Here is a 14,545-nt window from a genome sequence, read left to right on the forward strand (position 1 = left end):
GCCCTTCTGACTTAAAAGGTAGCTAAGGTGCCACCTTTTAATTCATCTTTACCTGGTACTGTAGCAAGTGCAAGTCATTTAACCTTTCCAGATGGGTTGTGTTGGCCATGTCTAATTGTGCTTGGCTTAATTCCTACGTGTTACCAATGCGAGATGCAAGGCTGGCTATATCAAAAGAACAGTAAATAATACCTATCTTTAGGCTAAAAATGGAGACCTACCTTGTGGCTGAGGACTGACTGAAGTTGTGGTAGCAGACAAAATGACATTATCACAGGAAACCCTGAAAGCTCATGACAAACACATTGCAGGACTGTGGAAAAAATTAGTGACCAAAGCTCTTCCAAAGCAGCCTTGTGAGTAAAAGGTGTGTTAGGAATTGCTCTTCTGTTATGATAAACTACTTGCTGTAAATTGCTGGCTGTTGGAGGTGAGCCAATACGAAGAGAGGCAACGGTGAACACGGCAGAAAGTTCAGCAGACAGCTCTCACCCCTTACAGTGGGTGCAGCCTGTAAAGAAAAGATTATTACTTGCTCATTGAGCTTTTCAGCTGTGCGAGATACTGTCAGTAGTGTAGTCTTTGATTTATGAAGTGTAATACATTAACTTGACCAGATTTTGATCATGGATTTTTTTTTTTTTTTTTGGTCTTTAAAGTCTCAATCTATTAAATACAGAAGAGCAGAAGATGCCTTGTCCATGAGGAGGAAAGATACAAACTACACGGGTGTGATTCATCTGTGTGGACTCCTGGCAAAGGTGGCAATCTGGCAGTTTTGTGGGTGTGTTTTGTAACTTGTTTTGTCATTTTGCAGTGCAATACCTTTATTGTCATCTGCAGGTTCCTCAGTGTTAATCTAGTTGGGCAAGAAAAGAAGGAGGCTGATGCCCAAGGTTATTTCTTCATGGGAAAACTGTGAATGAATCAGAGCACTCAAGCAACACTGGGTACGACCGTAAGAGTGGGACTGGGGCACGATGGCAGCAGATGAATGGTTAGACACTCGCCTGTGGTATCTTGAGGATCTCTGGCTGCATTAATTTTGCTTACAGTAGAACCCAGACTTCTAAAAACAGTGAGTAGTATCGCAAAACAACGTTCTTCCAGAACTGCTTGAAAAATATCAGTGGTCTGTGAAATTGGTTCATTCATAATCTAAAATGCACTTAATTGCTTAGGCTGTATTTACTTTGCACTTATTTCCTCAGTTTTATATTCTCCTTACATCTGTGGAAACAATTAGATATCTTAGTTATCCTCTGAGCTTTTTGCTTGTAGCTTTGTTACTGGTCTCTAATCACAGTGTTGTCACTTTTAAGAAAATCTGAAATTTTCTCATAGCTAAAGTTACTGTAAAGATTGCTCTCAGAACTTGCTTTACTTAAATTAATATTTTCCAAGTGTGGTCCCTTTAAAAATACAAATAATACGATTCTGTATAGTTAAGACCTTTAATTTTTACCTTTGGATGACCATGTTGAAGACTCTAAAGTCTCCTGCTGCAGCCTTTTTAACTTGCTAGGTAGCAATGGCAAGTGATCACATTAGGGTGGTTTATTGAGTTTTAAGCCAGCCATGTAGCATTCGAGCCCTAAAAATAATAGATTAGGTTCTGTAAAAGTGGATTTAATATTTTTTAAAAAATGTTAAATACAAACAGTGCAAGTTTGCAGTGTTTGGAAAAATACATTTGTCCAGCCCAGTGTAATTTTTTTTTTTCTACAGTATGTGCTTGTAATTTTTGTGCAGGATACTTTTCCCCAAAAACTTAACTATAGTTTGTCTTCTGGAGTAGTGGAGAGGGGAAAGCTGTGACCCCAGGTGATGGAGAACCCTTTGGCCAGAGCCCTTGGGTCCACCAGTCTGGGGCTGTAGTTCCCTCAGTTGCTGCTTGGGCTGAGCCCTCAGGTAGCTGTGAGCAGGGGGGGGCCAGGCTGCCTTGCAGTGCATCCTGCCAGAAATTAAAAGCACGAAAGCGCTTGGGGTAGTGGAAGGGAGGGATAGTTTTGTGGGGTTTTACAAAACACTTTGATTTTAAGGCAACAGAAGTCACAGAGTAAGAGCTTTGAATTTAAGGTTATACATTAACTGACATATGGATTACTTTTTAAATACATGATCAGTTTACCCTTTTTTTACTGTTTTAAGAGGCTCTTTCCTCTCTCGTAACCACTGTCTAGCCACTCATTCCTTGCTCTTTCCCTCCTGTTGAGGGTTTTTCCCCCCCCGGGGTGCTGTGACCAAATGAAATGAGCTGGAGAAGGAGGATCAGCAGCTGGTGACAATCTCCTGAGTTGGGTGGGAGATACCTGAGGGTATGGAATTGCCCTCTTACTAGAAAGTCCCTTCCACCTGAGAAGGTTTTGACAACTCAACTGCTCACGTGCCTGTACCCTGATGGAGCAGGAACATCTGGAAGAGAGGAGTAATGTGTTTACGGTTTCTTAAAAAAGGAGGCAAAGTTAGTAACCTAGTGCCTTGCAAATGTGAATTAATCCCAGCAAGGATGGGTGCATGAAGGGGCAAGGTGTTCTTCATCCAGGGGATGATTTTCAAAAAGTGTCAAGTTTTCAACTGGGGTGTCCTGGATTAACAGCTCAGTTACTTTTTATGGACCTTTCTCCAAAAAAAAAAAATTAAAAAAAAAAATGCATTGCCTGAGTTTGGACCAGATCACTGTCTGATACCCTGCATTCACACTGCATGTTCCTATTAATGGAAGTAGATAGTTTATGATTAGTTATACATCATCCTTTATCTAGATAAAGTACCATAATTGGATGCTGTGGAGGGAGAGGAGTAGCTGTATGTGCTTTCCCGTGGCCTTATGTCAGTATATCCATATTTTTTCCCTAAAGTGACGGTGACTTGCTGCTGTATTACCTGTTTTGCTCTAAGTCTCTACTGCTGCATAGTAGTTACCTTGGCACATTCTTGCAGTGGTGAGACTGGGTGGTTTCCATGATGAGTCAAGCAATGCAACTGAGCAAGATCAGTGTTTTGCTGGTAACATGGGCCAGTATCTTGGTGAGCCTCAGATACCTGGAGCTGTCCCAGATTTCTGCCTCACTTAAAGGTAACAGCCCTAGGTGGAGTTACATCAGTGATTAAATACCAAATGAATATGAATTAATTAGTGATGAAACATGATGTGCTCAAGGATTCCCAGCTGTGAAATGGAATTAGGGCTAGGAGCATAGAGTAAACATTTAATGACTGGAGAAATCGGAAAAGAATTCAATACAGCCCTTTGCCTCAAACCTGTAGGTGTTTCCCAGCCACCACCTGTTCTTCGGCAATATTGATCCAAGTCTTTTGGTTCACTTCTTATCCATTTTATTTCCTTAGAAGAGCTAATAGTTGCTAGCTTTAAACCCAGAAAATGCTTTTATTAATACCAGTTGAATTCAGAGACTGGCACGAGGTTCTCCTTTAGAGCTAGCTTAGAAATTCAGTGCATCCATCTAGCTCTTCCCTTTGTGATCTTTTTGTAATTAAGTAATAAACCTGCAGATATCAAAATACAGTAAGGTGAACAAATGTCACAGGTGAAGGGGGCAGCCACCTGTGTGCCTGGTCCTTTGATGCCATCAGATTGTGAGAGCTTGGAGTTTCTTGGATAGAAAAACACATCTCTGCTCCGTCAGTGCAGGACCCCTTCTGTTTCAGCATCCTCTGTCCTGATCAGTACATATTGGGGAAATTTGAGTGTCTTCTATCAAAGCACGGTGATTTGACCAGCCTTCTCCTGTGTGCATCTTCTGAAAACCAGCCATCATCCTGCTTGTGTCACCTTGCATCCATTGTATGGATTTTTTTTTATTTATTTTTTTTTTTTAGGACTTGGCTTAATCTACTTATACATCCAGTGATAGAAGATCAGTGTCTCAATTCTGTTGAATCTACAGGAGCTGGGGTTTTTTTTTAGTTAGACATGTATGGCATCTAATAATCAGATGTGACAGAATGCATCATTTTTTTCCTCATTCCCTTTACTGGATTATTTTCCTCCAGTAAATATGCCTGTAACAAGTTGCATCCCAGGATATTAAGCTTTTACCAAGGACCACAGAAAACTTCATGGGGGGAGCAGAGGCCTGAATACTTCTGTGAAGCAAATAACATTTCAGTCTGGTCCTTGTTTCTCAGATTTGGATATCTGAGCCCCAAGGGCCCGAGTTTCCTACCTCACACAGCAGGTCTCATCTGGAACTGCCCAAGGAGGCAGAGTAGCAATGTTGAACCCAGTGGAGGCGAGGCTGTCTTAAATCCCTTCAAAAGGGAACCACAGGCTGAACTGCTTTAATAAGCTCTCCACCTTGCAGTTTACAGTAAATTATTAATGCAGTAACTTCCAGTGTTGGACAGATTATTTTTTTTAATTTTTTTTATTTTTAAGAAAAGTTTTGTAAATAATTCTCATTAAAAAACTTAAGAAATATCTGAAAATTACCTTGCAAGCCCAGTAAGGACAGTCTTTGGGATGGGTTTAGCTGCTCTCTTACGAACTGGACTATGTTCACGGGTGAAAACAGATATGTCTAAACTTCTTTAACATCTCTTTCTTGCAGGAGGAAAGCAGTAAATGGGAGGTGATGGACGTGAGGGTAGCCCACTGTTTCCTCCTTTGGGCTGTGCACTTTCTGGCCGCACCACGTGCTGCCCTCGGGGTGAGTTTCACTACACCAGGTTGCTGAAATCCCCGTCCCACTTGACCTTGAACACTTCCAATGATGGGGCATCCACAACTTCTCTGGGCAACCTGTCCCAGTGCCTCACCACTCTCATTATAAAAAAAATTTGTTCCTCATCTGATCTAAATCTACCCTCTTTCAGTTTAAAACCGTTGCCCCTTGTCCTGTCACTACAGGAGAAAACACTCTGAAGTATTCAGTATGTTCAGTAGGCCAAGCAACCTCCAGCGCAACCCTTGGAGCGTTAGAAATCTGCTATGCAGCCTGCTGTCCCCAGCAGTTACAGTGCAATTTCCAGGGCATTGCGTAGCCAAGCTTTCCTTCCAGACCGGCAGGGTTTGGCTGGCTGTAGATGATAGACCGTTTGACCAAGCAGTGATGGAAGCTGTTCTGGATTACGACACGCAGTCCCAGCAAGTGGTCCTGCCTGCGGGAGCCGGGTATGCCTACCTTGGGGTCGCTTCCCAGCTGGGAGAGGAACAAAGCAGCCATTGGCATTTGTACAACTGTACGTTTATCTTATGGCAGAAGTCATATAGATCACATATCCTCATCACCAAGTCACATATTCTCATCAACATGAGAAATACTGGAGAGCTTAAGCCTAATACAGGCTTTTTGACTGAGGAGTAACTGCTGGAGGCAAGTGTGATCCTGTCCACTAGCTCAGTATGTCATTTCAGTAGAAGGGTACAACTGAAGGCTTAATACAGAGACAAACTGTCAGTAGACAGTTCTCAGTTGGTCTGTACAAGCAAGGGGCCATGAGCTTTGCATTCTGGACCTTGAAAGGACTATTTTGCCCTTGAAATCACCTTTCTGGTTTGTGCCAAAGAGTCATCTTTTATTTATTTTAACATTCAATCTACATTACACTTATTTTTCAGGTTGTCGGTAAGGAATCAAAGACTGGTGATCAGCAAGGTACAGTGAATGGCTATGTATCTTTGTTAATTCTTTGTGAGGTGTTATCAGTTATCAATACTTTACACCCCGATACTCACCTCTTGGACCATGGTATGCTGTCTTACACCTTATAACAATATCTGCTTGATCTGTTTTTCAGATGGCTGTATAAATCTCATTCCCTGCAAAGATAACGGAGCTATTTGTATTCAGCCTTGTTCTCCCTCCTTCCACGGGGAGACAAGCTTTGTCTGTGCAGACAGGAAGTGGCAAATGTTCACAGACGCCTGTGCAAGCCTGGATGTTCAGTCCCTTTTTCAGGTGAGGTAACTGTTATGCATCTACTTTAGCCTATGCTCATAATTTCTAGCAAAGACAGCCTCTCCCTCCATACGCTTTCAGTCTTGAGCAAAGGGAAGAAGATGGGAACCTAAAACACAGATTACTTTGATAACAGGCTTTGACTTCATCCTAAATGAAGCGGTAGGAAATAAATTTGGGAAATTCCTGTGTAGAAACATAATTCAGAAATGAAGTTGCCTTGTTCACTTGGCTAATGTTCCTCATGTGAATCTAAACCAAGACAATGATGCAGTAGGATGAACCTGAGAAAAGAGCAACACCAATATCTGTAATAATCAGATGATTCACCGTAAATTCTCCCCAACTACAAAATAAAGAACTTTATTCAAGTCACTTTAAGAATAAGGCACTGCATTTAGTTCTTGCCCCTTCCTTCATGTGTGTTGTACGAGCAAGACATTCTTCTCAGGTGAGCTTTGGTCCCTGGTTTCAGGCCATCCAGCACATTCATTGCACACCCCTGCACTGTACCTCTTGCCTGATTGTAGCTGTAGCTTCATTTTCATTCTCTCCGTTAATTTTCTCAAATTTATTTTCCTCCCGCCAGAGGATTTCTGAACGTGATCTCCTTCCAAGCTCTGGAGGACATGTTAGTGTTGCTGGAGGACACCTTCCTTTTGTAGGGGAAGGAAAGCCAGTGCACGGGAGGCCTGGAGATGGAGCAAAATATTTTGGTGCTGATGACCATGGGAATAGTAACTGCCGAGCTGATTTTTCATGCATCATCCCAGATATCCTGTCTTCACCAGCCATTCCAGGAAACATTGCTGATATAGTGGAATTGCTAAAGAAGATTTCCCTGCTGTTATCAGAGAATGTCAATAGAAAAAAAATGCAGGTATTTACTCTTATGGGCTTCAGGGCATGTTTCTGAGCTTACCAGAGCATCCATACAGTGTTTTGTCCTTATAGCCACTATCCAATGAAGTGGTGGCTGCTAGTCACAAGGAGATCACCCGGAAAGAGTTTCCAGAGAGGGCCATATTTTGTTGTCAGAGAAACTGTTTGACCTATTCATGTATGGTGAAAATACTCTGTGGAATTCACTTTAAAAGCAAAATTGTTTTGGGGAACTGCTGTTACAGACATGGGAGAGCACTACAAGGAAGAATTCATTTTTGAAGTATGGCACCGTAGGGAAGGCAGCCTTGGAGATGCTGACCCGTCATGTGTTGCACAATGAAAACTGACATCTTTCCCTGATGAACTCAGAAGTCAGAGAGGTGGAAGAAGAAATATAGGGAGGGTGATGTAAAGCAGATGTACATGGCGGGTCAGCATCTGGAATAAACTTAGGTGTCCTGATTTTTGCTTTATACTTGCTTCTCTAATCGTCTCTTGGGCTATGATATGAAGAGGATAGGACAATTCTGGTAGTGACCATGCCAATGAGATGTTTGGATTTGACTGGGATGGATCATGGGAACCCGTTCATTGTCAAAGAAGAATATTCCCTTTATAGAAATCACTCTTGAATTAAATGAGCCTTTCTGGAGGCTCTGCCAGTGGAATAACAGCTGGTTTCTTTTAACATAAAAAATAACTTCTTTTTTTTCTTGTTTGTTTCAGAGTTACAGCAGGATAGCAAACCATATTCTGAACAGCTCCATCATTTCCAACTGGGCTTTTGTAAAGGACAGAAACGCCAGTTCAATATTACTGGACTCAGTGAATTTATTTGCAGGGAAACTTCTTCTAAGGAATGGGTCTGAAAGCGTACAGGAGCACTTCATCTCTATAAAAGGCTACAGCATACATAAAAATACTTCAGGAAAGAGCTTTGATTTTTCTATGGAGTTCAATAACACAGGAGATATCACTGGGCATGTGGTCATTCCAGCAGAAGAGCTTTTGAAGTTACCCAAGACTTCCAAAGCCATCAGCATTGCACTTCCAACGCTTGGAGCCATTCTAGAAACCAACCGGTTGGACCCTGTTTTTGTGAATGGAATGGTGTTATCCGTGTCTCTGCCAGAAGAGCTTCAGCATATTTTGCTCATCTTCGAAAAGGTGAATAAACTGGAGAATGTCAAGTCTCAGTGTGTTGGGTGGCACTCTACTGAAAGGAGGTGGGATCACAGGGCATGCAAAATGAAGTCTGACAACATCAGCAGTGTTGTTTGCATCTGCAAGCATCACCGTCGGACATTCAAATCCTTCTCCATTTTGATGTCCCCCACCGTGCTGCGAAATGCAGTGCTGGATTACATTACACGTGTAGGGTTAGGCCTTTCCATTTTCAGCTTGGTTCTCTGCCTTGTCATCGAGACTGTTGTCTGGCATCACGTTACAAAAACTGAAATAACCTACATGCGCCATTTTTGTTTGGTCAACATTGCTACATCGCTTCTCGTTGCAGATGTTTTGTTCATCTTCGCGGCTATTGTGCACAATACAGCCCTAAACTACCAGTTGTGTGTAGCAGCCACTTTTTTCCTTCACTTTTTCTATCTTGCCATGTTTTTTTGGATGTTTACCCTGGGCCTCTTGATTCTCTATGGATTATTATTAATTTTTTTTAAGATAACGAGATCTGTATTCATAGCTACAGCATTCTCTATTGGATATGGATGTCCCTTGGTCATATCTATCCTCACTGTTGCTATTACTGAACCAAAAAATGGGTATTTAAGGAGTGGAGCCTGCTGGCTCAATTGGCATGAAACGAAAGCCCTTTTGGCCTTTGTTGTACCCGCTCTGGGCATCGTCGTTGTGAATGTGGTGGTAGTGGTGGTGGTCGTGGTGAAGACTGGGAGATCCGCTGTTGGAGAAGGCTGCAAGTCACAAGATTTGAGCAACATGATCCGAATTAGCAAAAACGTGGTCCTTCTGACACCTCTTCTGGGTCTCACCTGGGGGTTTGGATTAGCAACAATTGTCGACAGCCGCTCTCTGGCATTCCATGTTACGTTTGCGCTGCTGAACGCCTTCCAGGTAAGCTCAGTGAGACTGGGAATAGCACATGCTCAGACTTTGCTGAGCTTGGGAAAAGGTAGCAGACCTAAGAGGGTCTGGCAGCTTGAGCTGTGCGTGAAAAACAGGATCTAGGCTTTCCCTTCGGCTTAACTGTCTTACACAGTGCATGCAGCAGGCATCCTGCATTGCCATAGTAGTTGCAGATGGGTAATGGAACAAACTAGTTGGTGTAAAGTGGGATGAAGAATTAAGATGACAAATTTATGTGAAAGTACACTGCTTAATGTCCAGTTATTGCGAAGATGTCTCATCCTTATCGCTTAACAAATACACAGGAAATTCTCCCTTGCCATTGAAGATGGTTTTATTGAACTGATCCGTATAGACATGCAACATTACCTGACGTACTGTTGTATAGCCAGTCTGCCTTAGCTCTTCTTGGCTAATGCTGCTACTAAGTGGGTTGAGAAAGTCCTGGTATGTACCCATCAGTCCAGTTCGTAATGAGAATTAGCATGGGTTATATATCCATTCTTGACATTCCCAGAGAGTCCGTGTGACCTGGGTGGATAAACTCATTTTGCATATTGCTGTTATCTGAGTCATAGATAATGAGATCTATTACACTGACAAAAACATTATTTTTTCCATCCTTAAGGAAACGACATCTAGAAGCATTTCAGAAACGTCATGTGGTTATGCTGGTTTTGTTAAATTTTTTTTGCAATTTTTTAGGGATTCTTCATCCTGTTGTTTGGAACGCTTCTGGACAGAAAGGTACTTGGGTCACTTCAGCACTCGTTCTAAATTATATAAACATTTTCTACACTTTGAGAAACTCTTCCCTTTAATTTTTTTTTTTTTTTTTTTTTTTTTAAAATCTACAGACAAGAGAAGCCTTAAGGATGAACTGCATTTCATCAAAGTGGAGGTGTAGTCTAGCAAAGGTAAAGTTTGGGGTTTGGGTTTTTTTTTCCTCCCTTAATGGCTTAATTTAAAATTTATACCAACTTACACACCTTCTTATTTGTATATGGAGAGAACGGAACTATGCACTAAATCTTACCTAGTTTAAAGTTTTTCTAAGGCAAGTGCTTGCTGAACGAAATACAGGTATCTCAAAAGAATGTTCAGGTTATTAAGCTTCTAAATATTAGCAGTGGCAATCTGTAGATTTTTATGAACTCTACGTAACCTACTGCTCCTGTTACGAAATTAAAAATGGTATTTTAATCTAATCTCTTCACCTGTAGATATCAAAGCCCTCTAGGTAGAAAATACCTATGACTTTTTTCCCCATCTGTAAAATATATCTACTTTAAGGTTACTGACTAAGTAAGGAAGAGAATTAAGAGTCCAAAATCCCAATATAATGACCTGTTTGCCACCTTCACAAAAATATGGATCTGTACGACAGCAGGGCTGCTTTAAGATATCAGAGGATTGTTCCGCTTCCAGCTGAATGTCAGCTCAGCATGGAAACCATTTGGAGCCCAGCCCGTACATTTGGTGCTAATCAATGTTGTGTACTCATAAGAGCTTGAGGTTTTTTAAATATCGGGGCAATTCATTAAAAGGAAATGTTTAAACCGTAAGGAAACAACTGTGTTTCAGCAGCTTCCTAGGAAAACATAGGCAGAATTGATGTGTTGACATCGAGTTAGTGTTTCCTACCTCCGCTGGAAAAATTTTATCTGCTGTTTGTCAGATTTCTTTTGGTACCAAGACTTTAATGGTTTCACGCTGTATTTGTAAAAGGGAGTCCCCTTTAGCTGTCTCACAAGAATTGTCTGCAGTGCTCCTGCTATCCACCAAAAGAAACTGTGTCAGTTCAGTTTGGAACAATAAAGATATTTCCTTACTTTTCTCCGGTTTATTTACTAATCAGTCCTGATTCTAGTATTGAAAGCTGCAGAGTGTCTTTTAGTGACAGTGTGTCCAAATGTCCTTGGTTTCTGAGGAAAAAATAGAGGGGTTAAGGAAACTGTACCTCCTCTCTGCTGTCAGCGTTGCCTGGTGTGCTTTGGGTCATTTGGTGCAAGAGAGGCTGCGTGTTTGTACAACTTCTGATTCCTCGGCACCCCTCCTCTCCAGTTTGGTCTTCAGTTGCGTCCAGCACTGATATTATGTGCCAAGTTTAAATGCAGTGCAGAAGGTCCTCTGAAAACAAAACAACCACAGAAAAACCATCCAAAAAAACCCAAACAAACCCCCTCCCACAACAAAACATAACCCAAAACAAAGCCCTAAAATGAAAAACAAATAACAAGACCCAACCCCAAAACTTGTGCTAAAATTAACTATTCCCTACCTAAGAGAGGGGGAAAAAAAAGAGAAGGGAAGTGTTTGAGATTGCTCCATATTTAATAAACAGAGGTTACAATTTCTGCTTTTACAGATCCAGGATCCAAATAACAGTGAAGATGTGAAACAACAGGCTGTAGGTCAGGATTGAAAGTTAAAATTCTTTCAAGTCACTACCAATATAATATTCTGGAAACAACAGGTGGAAATATCACTAATCCCATGACTCAGCAACATTTACTGTAAAAGTATTAAGTGATCTCACTGGGCAAAACTTGATGTGGCAACTATGGCTGCATGTGCCCAAGAACTTGGGTCAATGTCACTCACCTGGGTGGAAGAGACCACATGTAGGTGTTTGCCATTGTGTAACAGAGAAGAGGAAAATGTTAGTCATCCACTTCTGTAAACTTGGATGTAAATATGGAACTTGAGTCATGAGAGCTGGAAAAGTTTGTTACACCTGAAATGACTGTTAAAAAAAAAAAAAAATCTTGTTTCACAGAGCTTCAGAATGGGACTGTGTATCTGGGGTTTTAATGGTGAGTATGTAAAACATCTAGAAGGGTTATGCAGAATTTTGCTTCAGGTCTCCTATTTTCTTGTGACTCCTAAGAGCCTTTCTTCTGGGTCAGATTTTAAGACGATCATCTTGTGGTGTTTCTCGTGGGACTCTGAGACACCTCCTGTTTGAAACGGAACCTGCACCTACATGGACGATTACATCTAACCTGACCTGCTGCTGTGTTTTCTCCTAGTCCTAGCAGTGCACAGTTGTCTTCAGTGGATCTGACCACCGAGAGGAAAAGGAGCACTTCTTACACAGAAATCCTGGTTTGAGATGAACCAAAGTGGCTGACCGGCTTGGAGCGTGGACAGCGCTGTCTTGGAGCGTGACCGTGGGAAGCATCGTGAAAACCAGAAGAGAAAAGGCCCCGAACCTGCTGTCAGGAGCAGGAAACCATCAGTGTTGGTGCAACCCTTGGAGGAAACGCGCTGATACATGAAGGTTGTTTCTTACCTTTGTGAAAACTGCTGTGAGGAGAGTTTGTCCTCGGTTGCCATTTCAGTGCTTCTGTTTCTTTCTTTTTTTTTTTTAATGTCAGTGCAATAAGGAGCTGTACAGCATGTGGAGCTGTTCTAAAATTATTTAATTTTTAATGCGATATACAAATGTTGAGTGTTATCTAGCTGGTTTTGGCTGTCTCTGATCAAAAGTGATTCTATTAGGTGGCACTGTATTCATCATTTCCATTTGTCATCCCTGACTGATGGACAACGTAACTCTATTTCTGCATTACAGCTGTTCTCTCCATCTCAGTACTTGTGTGTCAGAGAAATTGTACGAAGCCCTTTTTTGGTCTGTCAGGACAGAATTTTCATTCTTTTTCCAATCCTGCAAGACGATGATAAACAAGAAAGAGCACTCTGCAAATAATTAGTTTCCCTCTTTAGATGTGGGAAAGCAAGCTTTGAATGTGCTTCAGAGTTGAATCAAGCGGATGGAGATCTCCTGTGTCCTGTGCAATGTGCCAACAAAGGAAATGGTTTGTCCATGTGTGATGGTGTATCTGGTTTCATTAGAAAATCAGTCCTTGGTCTGAGAAACCCCTTCTAATGAAAGCGTTGATAGAAACATTATTGTCTCTTATCAGGACAAATCGATGCTTTCAAATGGCAATAAAGTTGAAATTTTGTCATCGTTTCTAGTAAATGGTCCTTATCCTCTTCTACCAAAAAAAGCAGATAAATGCCCTTTAATATTAGCTGGTATTACTCAAGTCAGAAATCACTCATCCCCCTGTGGCTTTACGTACATTTGAGATATAGAAGATTTAATTGAAATAATACTGTTTAATGTCATCAACACCCCTTTACTGAAGGAGAAAAATACCCTGGCAAATGAACTGAGGGATGTGGGGCATCTGACAGGTACTATGGAAAAACTCACCTCCAGATGTCTCATGGGGGGGGAGAAGCTGGGGTTTTGGAGGGGGTGATCTGGAGGGCAGAGCTCTGCCCTGGGCCATGAGACCGTCCTTGTCCCCAGGAATCTGTTGCATCCTTGCATTTTCCTCTCCTGTCTTCTTTCCTCATAGACTGTAGTCTTGTTACAGGAGACTATCCCTGCTCCTTTCATACAGCACATTTGCATGTTGGAGAGCTTTGATCAGGTAAAGATAAAATTGGGCTTATATGCTGCTGTAACACATTTAAAAGGACCATTCCTCCAGAGTCTGTTTCTTGGTGTCAAGCAGCATCTTCTGTGCTTTAGCTTCTTTCTCTCCTTGAAGCGCTTAGAGGGTTTTTTCTTTCCTTCCCTTCTGTTTCCACCCTGTAAGTCCAGGATTTTCAGCTTCTGATGCCCAGCCAGCAAGACGGCTGGAGGGGCACAAGAAGTTGGGAGGGGACACAGCCAGGGCAGCTGACCCAAACTGGCCAAAGGGGTATTCCATCCCATGGGATGTCATGTCCAGTATGTAAACTGGGGGGAGTGGGGCTGGGGGAATCACCTCTCGGGAACTAACTGGGCATCGGTTGGCGAGTGGTGAGCAATTGCATTGTGCACCACTTGTATATTCCAATCCTTTTATTGTTATTATTGTTATTATGATCATTATTAGTTTCTTTCTTTCTGTTCTATTAAACTGTTTTTATCTCAACCCACGAGTTTTACTTTTTTCCCCCGATTCTCTCCTCTGTCCCACTGGGTGGGGGGGGAAGTGAGTGAGCAACTGCATGGTGCGTAACTGCTGCCTGGGGTTAAACCACGACAACACTAGAACAAGTTCCTGGGCAGAATGTTAATTTACCTCAAATACCTCAAGTTTTATGTTGCCTTTCCAGAGCCAGGCAATTTTCCCCCCTCTTTTTCTATCTAGCACAGGCTTCTCCTTCACAGCTGGTGGATCGAAAGAGAAGATGATGCCAAGCCAGCACAGTCTTGGCAGGCTGTTAACAAGGCTGCTGGGTTGCCCCATAAAATGGGCTTACGGTAGATGTTGGCTGCACCACGAGGCTTGGCACTGATCGCTCCAGGCACGCTTCCAGCCTGCTGCTCCCGGCTCCGAAAACCGGTGGGTGTTTGACCTGTGGTGCTTCGCAAAGGTGTCGCATGGCTCTGGGTCCGGCTCGCTGCTTTGCCTTGGTGAGAAGTGTCGCCATGCCCTGTGGTCAGTCTGCTTGGCTTCAGGTGTTAACGGTACACGTTGTTAGGCAAGCAGGGTTTGTAGGGTAATATCCCTCCTGCACTGATTTCAGGATTATGGGGGCGGAAAGCACAATTTTGGACATCCAGCACTTTTTCACTTCTGGCCCCACAGTGAAGATGCACCTAAAATCTCTAGTGGGTGTGCTCC

At 42.3% G+C, this 14,545-nt stretch overlaps 1 protein-coding gene across 2 annotated transcripts; it reads left to right on the plus strand.

The window, feature by feature from the left end:
• The first annotated feature begins 167 nt into the window (after positions 1-167).
• ADGRF4 (adhesion G protein-coupled receptor F4) lies at positions 168-13,996 on the plus strand. 2 transcript variants are annotated; one of them, XM_075049014.1, is made up of 9 exons: positions 168-1,078; positions 4,575-4,673; positions 5,585-5,621; positions 5,764-5,924; positions 6,514-6,804; positions 7,536-8,900; positions 9,618-9,659; positions 9,770-9,829; positions 11,945-13,996. In XM_075049014.1, exons 2-9 carry the CDS (start codon positions 4,599-4,601, stop codon positions 11,948-11,950), a joined length of 2,037 nt encoding a protein of 678 aa, XP_074905115.1. In that variant the 5' UTR covers positions 168-1,078; positions 4,575-4,598; the 3' UTR covers positions 11,951-13,996. The 2 variants fall into 2 exon arrangements, with proteins under 2 accessions (XP_074905115.1, XP_074905114.1); XM_075049013.1 differs by having other exon boundaries at positions 9,770-13,996.
• Positions 13,997-14,545: the final 549 nt, after the last annotated feature.

The sequence above is a fragment of the Buteo buteo genome, chromosome 17 (genome assembly GCF_964188355.1).
Source record: "Buteo buteo chromosome 17, bButBut1.hap1.1, whole genome shotgun sequence".
Taxonomy (NCBI): domain Eukaryota; kingdom Metazoa; phylum Chordata; class Aves; order Accipitriformes; family Accipitridae; genus Buteo; species Buteo buteo.

Bases quoted from the DNA above. Each gene is read 5' to 3' on its own strand.
- ADGRF4 (XM_075049013.1), top strand. From the start codon at position 4,599: ATGGACGTGAGGGTAGCCCACTGTTTCCTCCTTTGGGCTGTGCACTTT. The intron at 6,805-7,535 runs GTATTTACTCTT...TGTTTGTTTCAG, and splicing joins TCAATAGAAAAAAAATGCAG to AGTTACAGCAGGATAGCAAA. The intron at 9,660-9,769 runs GTACTTGGGTCA...TAAAATCTACAG, and splicing joins GAACGCTTCTGGACAGAAAG to ACAAGAGAAGCCTTAAGGAT.